This window comes from Vanessa tameamea, chromosome 29 (genome assembly GCF_037043105.1).
Source record: "Vanessa tameamea isolate UH-Manoa-2023 chromosome 29, ilVanTame1 primary haplotype, whole genome shotgun sequence".
Taxonomy (NCBI): Eukaryota; Metazoa; Arthropoda; class Insecta; order Lepidoptera; family Nymphalidae; genus Vanessa; species Vanessa tameamea.
This window is the reverse complement of record NC_087337.1, coordinates 1,566,292-1,578,837: the sequence shown is the minus strand read 5'-3', so window position 1 is coordinate 1,578,837 and position 12,546 is coordinate 1,566,292. Positions and strand designations below refer to the sequence as shown.

The window sequence follows — 12,546 nt, the reverse complement described above, 5'->3', positions numbered from 1 at the left end:
TCAGACTTCAATGGAAACTTCTCGAAGTACCATCAGTATTAATGGTGCTAAGTTAAACTATACTGACAGACCTAATGCTATCTCTTTCTGGTTGAAGTTATACACTATTATGAAGAAGGATGAAGCGAGATGGCTTACATTATGTAGCTTTTAAACCGAATCTATATTTTCAGTAAAAATTTAACTCATCATGTGCTTAATATGTTTTATCAATCATCTCGTGCGCAAAGAAAAAGGTACTCGAGTTTGAAATGTCCTATGTGTATCCAACACAGTATTCCAGACCTTCTAAGACTTTTCTGGGATATTAGGGGATTGCTTACCTTTGTACTTAAGAAAAAGTAAAAAAGTCTTTTAGATCTGGCAAATTATTTTCTACGTATATAGTGGGCAAGAGAATCAGGACCAATGTTTAATAATTGTTTGCTTGTGATAATATTATATTTACTCCTCGGTGGTCTAGTAACTAATGTTTCTAAAGATCCCAAGGTCATATAACATATTTCAATCGAAGATAAATTAAGATTTACTTATTCCGTGAGATTTGCTAATAGATCAATTAGATTGTACACTACAAGCAGTTCTTGATTAATATATTTTTTTTTATAATAAAACACTTTAATTTCATGTCTAAAATTTCGATAACAACTTCGCCGACATTCAAAATGTTTTTAAATCCATAATGAAAACCATAGATAATTTAAGTTCTCGACCAATTATATTACGTCAATTCAAGTCTCACAGTTGCTTTTCCACTCCTGTCATTGGATGCTACAAATTTAAATCACGAATAAAGTAAAAAATCTAGAAAGTAGTCTGGTGTATGAATATTATCGATAAAAATAGTGTTTACACTCGTGAAAAATCAATTAGCCATTTTATATTAGTAAATGTAATATCGAATAAAGATAATTGTTATCTATGATAAATTTTAACCGCGTGACATATCGAAAAAATTGATGGTTTTTTTGTTGGACAAAATGATTTGTCAATGGGTTACTTATGTTACTTTTTTCTTTCAAGTATGTTGAAATAAATTCACCACGATTACAATAGACAAGATACAGTCGTTGACAGCTAGTGATTATATAGTTCATGACATTAAGTTATAATGCCTAATTTAATTTAAAATATTTCTTCTTTTGTGCCTAAATAAATTATGTTGCTTTGCCGTTTATTTGAATTTTATATTGAAATTATTTAATGTAAAATTGTTGTGAAGTGTAAAGTTTAATTCTCCAATGAAATATGTTACAATAAATGTATAAAATTAATATGAAGTTTTTGTAACCATCCCTTTAACGTGTCGGCTCCATCGGCAATCAAGGCATGATCAGCTAACTTCCACTACAGCGAGCTAATTCTATGTGCGATGTCGGTGACTTTAGTTCTTTTGCGAATGTCCTCATTTCAGATTCTATCGGCAAGATAAATGCCAAGCATCGCCTGTTTCATTGCTCGCTTAGCGAGCTTGAATTTATGGACCAGTCTCAAGGTGAGGGTCCATGTTTCGGCACCGCAAGTTACAGGTAGGACGCATTGTTTGCACACGGGTCTTAATCGATTGTGGAATCGACGATTCAAAAATATGACTGACTCTCGAACGCGGCTCAGATCAAACGTATTCTTCTTTTCAAAGTTGTGCCAGACCAGTAATTGTATAGTTTGGCCCAGGATAATGTATTCCTGCACAACTTCGAGTGGAGAGTCGCTTATGACCACTGGTCTCATGGATATATGTTGGTTGACCATACTTTTGGTCTTTTCAATATACATCCCGAGGCCTACTTGTCTTGAAGAATCGCTCGGGCTGTTTAGCATTTCTTCCAAAGAATAAGGTCTCCGCCATAATGACGATAACATCGGCAAATCGCAGGTGTGTAATAGTGCAACATATATATATATATATATGAAAATCACGTAGTCTATATAGGTCACGATTACTATCATTGTTTACCGAATCTTTTTTTTTTATATTTTCTTTCCTTTTTTGCTGTATTTTTTTTTGTAGATTAAGTAGTACGATTTTGATAAAAATTAAAATATATGTAGAAATATACTATATTTTGATTTTGAGTCATAAAAGCGCATTATTATTTTATTATATTAAAATTAAAAATTGTAATTTATAATCTGTATATCACGTGACCTAAATAAAACACGAGCCGCCATGATGTGGCGTCAGATAGGCAAAAACTGTCATTTCAATATGATCTGGCACTGATAAACAACTCTTCTGTGCCCTCTTGGCACAAATAAAAGCCAGAATAAAAAACAAATTAAAAAATAAACAACTCTTCTGGAGCTTTAATGTAGTATCTGTACATTAAACACCAACGCCAGCGATTGTAATTAATTATTTTCCCAAAAATCATAAATATTTATAGCTGTTAACGTTGAACGAGTGCCAGTCGTATATACACAACTGTTGTTTTTATCAGTGTGACGTCACCAAAATGACTGACAGCGTTTTCGTGAGAATTTTTGAAAAGAAAGGTTTAAAAATTTATTTTATTTTATGGCAAGAAAAGGTGTTTTTATTTTTCCGAAATATATTTTTGTGGATTTTTATTAGGAAAATCAACATTTTACAAATGTAGTAGAATACCCTATTTACGATCGTTAAATGTCAGAAAATAGTATATCACCGTTACATTGTTATTGTTTTCACTATTTTACGAGTAAAATAAGGTGTTCTTTTTTTAGAATACCACAGCAGTTAAGTAAATAAAAAGAGTAAAAAAAAGAAGATCAATAAATTTGAAACCTATTAACCCCTAGTGTGGGGTGTTTAGATACCACTGATAACGTATACATTTCATTCATACCGATAGATTTCGCATTTTTCGATAAAATTAAGTTAATTGATTTAGTTTCATTTAATATTGCACTGGCAACTCTGAGTCACATGTCGAATATTCACTGACAATTGACATTCGTCGGTCTGTATTTCACACTTGACATTTAAAATAACAATACATTAAAACTACACAACTGTATATTATAGTACTAAATATTAATTCTAATGCAAATCTCAAGCCTTTCGCGTATTATTGAAACGTGCAAAATAATAAATGTTAAACGAAACAATTATGTGGGCACATTTAACCGAAATCATTTAGTAAAAGTGTATTATTATGACTTATGAATTCAAAAGGAAATAATTGATGTTGTGGTGAAAGCGGCGCTTTTCCTAACAGGTATTTTAGTAGTTCTTGTCGTATATAGAATAATAACTAACTTGTGATAATAATAATAATAATAGCCTTTTATTCAGATCTCTAAATAGGTTACAGTAAATTTGAACTTAAAAAAACTAACACTAACTCTTAACTAAATAAAAAAATGAAACTAATAGCTGTTTCTTGGTTATCATTTGTAGATCTGTTTGCCAGTCGGCAAAGGCAAAAGCTCCCTCCAACCTTTTCCATTCATCCCTTTCTTGAGCCACTCTGTTCCAGATGACTCCTGCCACTCTGATGTCGTCATCTCACCTTTTCTGCTGTCTACCTCTCTTCCTTTTGCCTTCTCTGGGGTACCACATGGTGGTACTAACTTGTGTTATCGTTATTAAATTCCAGTGTTAATATACTGACTAAACATAAGTTTTCGTATCATTATTTGTCAATCATAATTCTTAATTGTTTTAACAAATACTTTGGTGTCGCTTTAAACAGACTTTGTATGATTGTAATTGTGTTTAAATACTTAATATTTAATTTAAATTAAGTTATAAGGATTTAATTCTTTTGTTAATAACTTTCTCAAAAAGATGTTCTGAGCAACTTTGGTCAAGGCGAACATTCTCAAAAGAGAACAGTCAAGTGCAGGATATTGTATTTTTTTAAACATAAACAAATTCAACCATTATTTACATGTCCAATGCACCATCACAAACAGCTTTAGTAACAAAGTTGTTATGTCCCTTGTGCCTGTACACACTTAACTTTCAAAAACAAAAGGAAATAATATACTTAACACATATAGTCATGTAAACACTTATTTTTCTTCTTTGCATATTTAAGTGATAATGAACTTTAACCACGCTTAAGAATACCTCAGTAATATATCTCCTTTAGCAAAAAATAGCTAACTAAGCTTTTACTTTTTTTGACTTGATTTTGCACATATATGTATAAATAAAAAATATGTTTAAAAAAACATCCTTTTATGTTGTAATTTCATATAAATATACTATTTGAATGTTGTTATATAGTGTGTTTGCTCATATTTCTTATATGATTCTATGTTTTACTATGAATAATTTAAAAAATATTCTCTGGTCAACTTGGACTGAACTGAAAAGGGATGTTTATTTTTTTTATATTAGTCAAATAATTTATGCCAATAACAAATTAATAAAACAATATTTTTTAAGTACATGAAAATAATATAAATTGATTTGAATAAAAAACAAAATATTATTAATTAAAATGAGTTATCTATAGGGAATTAAATTAAATAAAAATTATTTAAATGCTATTATCGTTATTCAACCCTTTGAAATTGCAGCATGTCAAGAAAATTAGCCCCATCAGAAGACCAATCAGAGAAGTTGGTGGCATACTTAGAAGAGAATCGTTGGCTTGCCCTAGGTCATGCTCGAACATGGCATGCCAGACACCGTTCGAGAGTTGGCTGGCAAAATATAGCTAATGAATTAAACTGTGACAGCCAAGGGTGTTATAAGACATGGCAACAATGGGCAAAGGTTTGTTACCTATAAATATATAAAATATTCAGGTGGACTGGAATAAAAATAGATTTGAATTCAGCGAGATAAAAATTATATTATAACTAATAAGTAATTAAATGTAATAAAACCTTCTTTCACTATTTATAATAAAATTTGTTTCTATAATGAAATTTCGCAGGTATTTTTAATTTTGCCGATTAATAAATTCAATTTTTTTTTTAAAAACTTTAATAGACAATGCATATTATTGAACACAAGATTATATAGATGATGAAAAAGCGTGGAGCTAATACTTGTTGACTTTCAGGCAAGATATATTAGATACATATATAATTGTATTTAACTAATATGACTGTATTATTATATGTTGAACAAGAGTAACTACTGAGTTTCTTGACGGTTCTTCTCGGTAGAATCTACATTCCGAATTGGTGGTACTTTTAATATAATACTGTAAAATGACGATTCGTAGCTTGTTCGAACTCAACGACACGATATACATTTTATGATTACCGATGACTACAAATTTTAATTGGATTGTTAAGTGACCTTTTGTTAACTATAGAACTTCCTGTTGTTATTGTTTTTTATGACGTCGTCATTGTTCGATATAGTGGATGTTGTGTGCCAGTTTTTTGAGCGTAGTTATTGGTCTTCATGGGATTTTGGTATCGTGTCATCTGATCGCCATTTTTAGTACCACAAACTCCTTGATAGTTGTTTGTGCCCTCTTTAGCAATGTAATGAAATGGTTTGTCTTCGCTGCGGTCGGTACACAACTGAACACAACATTCTATAATAATGTTATGTTGAGTATGTCTAAGGGCGCTAATCTCAAGAACTACCCGCAAAATTTAAAAAGAAAAATGCTTTAGATGGTTTCATTCGGTATGATGCTCTTCTTCAAGGGGAAAACCCCTTTTACGTTTGTTAGTAAACCGTTTGAAAATGGAACGTTTTGTGAAACAGTTCGTTTTGCTTCAGTATTGGATAGACAAAAAGAGCGCTATCAAAAGAAAAGCGGCCCTAATCAAAGCTTCAAAAACCCAACGCAATGACGATACAGCACTGAGCCCGCTAGAGGAGAGGATAATGACGTTAATGGAAGGAGGCGTTGACTGTGAGAAAAAGATGGAGAATAACATCTCGTTTGTATGTAAAATGGTTTTATTTAATAAATTTTCATCCATTACTAACAATAGTTAACAAGGTTACAATTTAATTGAATAAATAAAGCCTAAAATTACATATTCAACGAGATCTGAAATATTATGCCCAAAAGTTCTTGATTAATGTTTCTTACACGTAACCTATTATCTTCTGAAACTTTTATTTAATATGTTATTCTAAATTATAATTGCACCAGTTCAAGCAAGATGGTTCTCGATTTGTAGTGAAAGATAATGGCAAACAAAATTGTTACGTATTAACACGATACTAGAAGGTGGAATTTGCTAGAACTTCTTTGTCCCAAAACAGAACAAGTTTGGTCAAACATCTGCTAGTTGTTAAGTTCATTCTTTATTTCTTTTAGCCAGTTAAAGATTTAGAAGATCCGTGTTCGATGGCATCGGATTCGGAGACGGAGGAAAAGTCAAATGAAAAAGAAATGGTACGTTTTCACCTTCCTGTTTTAATTGAGTAATTTTAGTTATTCCAGCGACTCAGCGTTAATTAGATCTGAGTCTTTAGACATGTGATTAAGTAGTGTTTATTTCATATTGAGTTCTGTGAGAAAATTTGATGGACCGGAATTTTCATGTGTTGGTTAAACTTTGCCACGTGGATTGGTTTCCAAAATTTTCTCTTCAAGAGGTTTTTGCTCAGCAGTGTTTCAGCAGCAGTTACAGGCTTTGCTTTTGCCGATACAATTCAACTTACACTAATCATTAGCATTTAGTTGATATATCAGTATTACTTTATGATCTAAATATATATATTTCGTTTCCTATGTAAGTTTCCGTTAAAAATGTCGGAATTTATGCAACTTCTCTCAATTAAAGAAGCTTTCTCGTTTCTCAAGCAATCGATGTACTTCAGTTGCAGATTTCTTAAAATTCGAGCAGATTCCAATGACGCTTATTCGGCAATAAATATGTAATTTTCGTAAATATAATTATGTACTGCTGATACGGATTCACGAATATTGCAAGATTATTTTATTAAATGACCAAACTTGAATATTACGTTATTATTTACTTGGTGGTAGGCGTTTTTGCAAGCACGTCTGAGTAGGTACCACCCTCATTCACTCATAATATATTCTACCACCAAACATTACATCATCAGGTGGCCCATTTGATCATCCGCCAACATATATCTTTTGTCAGACTGCAGAATCTTATTTGCACCCCCATTATTGAATACACATTATACATACATTAGCAGCCTGTAAATTTCCCACTGCTGGGCTAAGGCCTCCTCTCCCGTTGAGGAGAAGGTATGGAGCATATTCCACCACGCTGCTCCAATGCGGGTTGGTGGAATACACATGTGGCAGAGTTTCGTTGAAATTAGACACATGTAGGTTTCCTCACGATGTTTTCCTTCACCGCCGAGCACGAGATGAATTATAAACACAAATTAAGCACGTGAAAACTCAGTGGTGCCTGCCTGGGTTTGAACCCGAAATCATCGGTTAAGATGCACGCGTTCTAACCACTGGGCCATCTCGGCTCAATTGAATACACAGTAATATACATTTTTATCATCTTGTATTAAGATTCAGGTATTCAAATGTTTTTATTGTATCGGTAGGAGGATCCACTTCTGGGTTCGTTATGGATCAAGTGTGAGCCAAGTGTCCAGTATGACCAGCAGTCGGTAAGTTTAAGGGATGTTCGGGTGCTAGGTGTAAAAGAGCCTATGTCTCTCCACGAGGTTCAAGCTTGTTTCATACCAAATGTCATTGAATTCCGTTTAGTGGTTTGCGCGTAAACGCGTAACGGACAGGTTTACTTTCGCTTTTATAATATTATTCTAGCGGCAAGATACGATGGCCGTTTTGACACATTAAAAAAGTGATGTGAAATGTAAATTTATTATCGATATAATATATTCAAATCTTTGTTTTTTTGCAAGTAATTTAATTCAAGTTTTTGTTGCAAGTAGTATCTGATTAAAATGGTTTAATAAAAAAATTATAAAATAAGTTTAAGTAATATATTCGAACGAAATCAATTTAAATCAAAAATCGGAATTAGAATGAATAACTTTATAAACACATTACATACAAGAAATAAATTGATACAAAAAAAGAAACCAAAAACACACACACAACACACACGTACACGTTTACGCGAAAAAATAAATAAAAAAGTTATCTTCGCGGTACCCTAATATTTGTAGTTTAGAAATCACATTCGATAAATTTTATGACTAACTGCACGTCACTATTGACAATAAAGAACAACAATTTTTTCCTTTGATGTAATTATTTATTAAATACGAAACTTCGTGAGCGGGCAAACGTCAAAACGGCCATTATAGCGTGCCGCTACCATAGTATACATGTTTACTTTATTGGCATTTAAGCTGAAGGGAAGCGTCTCATACGAGTTTTTACACAAAATTTGTCTTATGTGGATCTCGAAGTGTCTTCCGAAATATATGATATCAGTTCTATGAATTGCCAGAATGTCGCTACTGTAGCTAAAGGGGATTTACCTGAAATTAACGTTTGTATATATTAATTGGGATTTAGTTTTGACAAAAATATTAAGCGCAAATAGTGCAATGGATTTAAAGCCGCTTTGTGGTGTGAAAAGTCGATCCTAAATTTTGTTCGTTGGGCTATTGTCGTCACCACTAGTAGAAGCTTTAAGTGTAAGAGTTACCTTTTGTTTGTGATGTCTAATATTCTCTTTGATTCAGTGTTACCCGTGTTATTAGCGCGTTCTTTCGAATTTCACCGTCTAGTTTCAGTAACGCCGTTTAAATATAATACATTTAGAAGAACGTAAAAAATACTCCTTATCTCTGAACTACATATAATATAGCTTTCGCGAGCTAAGTCAGTGGAGTGAATTTAGACACTGTCGCGCAGGAATAGTTTTTAGGATTACAGTAGAATCCGCATATAATGACTCTGCCTATATTGACCAACCGTTTATTGTGACGTATTTACACCGTGAAGTTTGGTTCTCATATAAAATTATTTGTAAAAGTCGGATATAATGACTTTCCTTATAGTGACAGTTCGCTTATTATGATCCATTTTTAATAAATTGTGTCCGGTTATAGTGACCGACATGATTCTTTACATCTTCGGTAATGTTCCCGGCGACGTTCGGCGCCTGGCTCATTGTTTCTAATCTGAGTGAGTAATTGTCACTCAAAGGTCGTCTCCAGATTTGTTCATAGCGATATTGAAAATGATAATTTGACCATGGCTATGTCTTCTATACACAATAGTATTAGAGACTGTTATTACAAAAAAATGAAAAAAAACAAAAGCAGACAAAATGATGAAATATACAGTACATACATACATGTTTCGTATGTACTTATTACGTGCAAAATATATATGTATATATATATATATATATATATATATATTTTTTTTTTTCTTTTTTTTTTTTCACGAAACGCATTGTATGACGTCCGGTTATTATGACGTGTTTGTCAATTCCCTTCGATGTCATTATAAACGGGTTCCACTGTATATTGTAGGAAATTCGGCTGCAGGATGCGTATGCGACTGTAGGGTTAGAGTAACGTATTCTTGTATTTTTACAATAGTATAGCAGTACGTACGTTTCCTAGATTCAATTAGAAATTGATTCTTTCTTTCCAGCAAGAAGACATATCATCTAATCGAAGACAACCCCCTAACTACCCCGTAGCTACACCATCAAGTAATATTATATTTAAATCGCTTATAATATTCTATAGTACATTAAAATGGCAGGAACAGCAAAGATAAATAAATTTTAAATTTACATATTAAATGCGTTTTGCTAATAGCTCTGATATATTGTGCAGAGTTCTTTAGATCTTAAGCTGATATTTTAAAACGCTATCTTATTTGAGACCATCTCGACCAATGGTGTCGCGTCAATTCAAGGTCAAAGTTACCGGTCGAGTTAAGTGCTACTACTGCCATTGAAATAAACTATGTACCAGGTTGTATACTAATTAGTTTTTCGTTGATCGATAGTCACTCGTCGACGTCCTTTGGTGACAAGACGGCTCCCTCAAAGGACGCGTAATCAGCGTCAATCGAAAACGGTGGGAATAATCGAACGCCTGATCGCAATAGAGGAGAAACGAGCTGAAACGGACTACATGATGGCCCAAACTCAACAGTCAGTCGTCGATGTTATGCGACAAATGAGCGAATCGTGGACGAGGCAAAGCCAAGCGTTACAGGACTTAGTCAATAAAGTTACTAAATGAATTACTATGAGTTTTTATCTTTTTAATTTTTTTGGTGTTTAGTACAGTGTTGCCAGATACAAAAAAAAAATGTTTAAAACTGTGCTAAAAGTGTTATGTTGCAAGAATTTTACAGGTACACAGAACTTAGTATTGTTTTGTTCCCGTTTGAAAGGTGAGTGAGCCAGTGTAACTACAGGCATAACATAAAACTTTACTTCCCAAGGTTCGCGGTCGTGGTGACTAACTATCAAGTGGTGCCAGTCTGCCTGACTATATTAAATGAAAAAAAAAAACATTTGTTCTTATGTTCTTGTATTAACTGACGTTGTACCGTGCCACGTTTACATTATGTTATCTCACTTTCATCGACATTTCACTTTCATTTCACGGGACAAGGCAACGACGACCTGCGTGGTCGAGTTGTGTGTACACCGGTTTTCATGGGTACGCCACTCCGAGTCGATGTAGAAAAAGTTCATTAGTTTTCTATGATGTCTTGGGTCTGGGTGTTTGTGGTACCGACGTTACTTCTGATTTCCATAACACAAGTGCTCTAGCTACTTACATTGGGAACAGAGTAATGTATGTGATGTTGTCCAATATATTTAAAAAAAAAGCGTTTTACGTGACGTCACACTAGGGCCCGCCCTGTTTCCAGGGTCGATCAATCAGATCTTGCCATCATGACGACTAATTACAGAAGTTGTTTTAATTGATTTTAAAACGTTAATTAATTTCGAATATTTATGGCTTGTGTTATCAAGTGATTATTCTTAAAGCCATAATTTTCGATATTGGTGATTTATACGATGAAGTTTTCGTTGATTATTTTGATTTGTTTAACTATTCAACGTAAGTAATCTCTTGTGTCTATAGCTTGCTACAGCGACTTTTTATTCAAATAAAATACGGCAAACTATATAACAATGTTTATTGCGTTTGTTAAACTTTAATTCTACAATGCGGATGGTAAGGCAGACAAGAAAGGCGAAGAAATTTATATAACGGTTGAAAATAACGAAATCGGTAAGCGCGGTCAAAACTAGCATAGGTCCGGCGTAGAAAGCGGTTAGTGGGGCACTACGGCGGCCGGCGGTCGACTGATGCTCCTCGGCTCCTCGGCTCCGCCCACTTGTGACGTCACGCGCTAATGGATAACGCGCCGCGCTGCGCTAGCGCCGCTCGCGGCTTGCGGCCGCTGAGATACAACTTCGTGTGCACTACACCACCCCCTTCGAAGACTTATTGTTCAACTGTAAAATAATCAGGGAACCGGATTTTACGTCCGTATGATGAAATTTTAGCAGGGAAAGGAGTTTGAGGAGGGGGTTTGGTTGTCGGTTCCTGATCCGACAATACGTAGGCAGGTTTAACACGGTCAATGGATACTGTGACCGGTCCTCTAGCAGTATGTACTGTAATTGTTTTGTCAGTCTGTTCCAAAACTTTTAAAGGGCCTGTGTATGGTGCTTCTAAGGCGCCTCTTAATGTATCCTTCCTTAGAAAAATATACTCAGAATTTTTCAGGTCTTTATGTATAAAAATGTTTTTAGTACCATGCCTCGATGCGGGCACTGGTTTAATTTTTGAAATATGTTCTCTAAGTTGAGTAATAAATTCTGATGACTGATTAATATCTTTAGAAACTGAGTGAAAGAACTCACCAGGCATTCTCAAAGGCTCACCATATACCATTTCCGCAGGCGAGCACTGAAGATCCTCCTTGCATGCCGATCTTACTCCCAGCAGTACAGACGCGAGCACATCTGTCCAGCTTGTGGTTTCATGAGCCATAATGGCTGCCTTCAACGTGCGATGCAGTCGCTCTATCATACCATTAGCTGCTGGGTGGTACGCGGTTGTATGCTTCAGCTGGATGCCGCACAAATCTGTTAAAGACTTAAATAATTGTGAGTTGAATTGTCGACCTTGGTCTGTGGTTACAGTCTGAGGGCAACCGAATCTAGAAATCCACGTATTGTAAAACGCTTTTGCGACTGTTTCTGCAGTTATATTGTACAGAGGCACGACCTCCGGCCAACGGGTAAATCGGTCAATGGCTGTGAGGCAATATTTAAAATCCGATGATGGTGGGAGTGGTCCAATCAAGTCTATATGAACATGAGAAAATCTGGAACCAGTCAGTTTAAAAGTGCCTAGTGGTGATGATGTATGTCTTTGTATCTTTGAACGTTGACATTTTTCACAAATTTGAACCCAGGTACGACAGTCTTTCCGTACAGAAGGTCAAACAAACCTCTCAGTAATCATTTTTGTGGTAGCTTTGACACCAGGATGACTAAGTCCATGCATACTGAGAAAAATATCTCGGCGGAATGCCTTTGAAACATAAGGACGGGGTTTCTGTTGAGACACATCACAGAACAGTAATAAATCTGTACCTGGAATAGGGACTTGCTCCAATTTTAGCGATGAATTTTCGTTGAGAACTTGTTTTAACTCTGCGTCAT

The 12,546-nt window shown here is 34.4% G+C and overlaps 2 protein-coding genes across 2 annotated transcripts in view; one reads left to right on the top strand and one right to left on the bottom strand.

The window, feature by feature from the left end:
• The window catches only part of LOC113395897 (hemolin-like), a 284,073-nt gene that overhangs the window by 207,821 nt on the left and 63,706 nt on the right, over nt 1-12,546 (bottom strand). The window lies entirely within an intron of this gene.
• LOC135194380 (uncharacterized) lies at nt 2,946-10,096 on the top strand. The gene is made up of 7 exons (XM_064219787.1): nt 2,946-3,200; nt 4,513-4,711; nt 5,681-5,848; nt 6,231-6,308; nt 7,454-7,519; nt 9,492-9,552; nt 9,855-10,096. Exons 2-7 carry the CDS (start codon nt 4,514-4,516, stop codon nt 10,091-10,093), a joined length of 810 nt encoding a protein of 269 aa, XP_064075857.1. The 5' UTR covers nt 2,946-3,200; nt 4,513; the 3' UTR covers nt 10,094-10,096.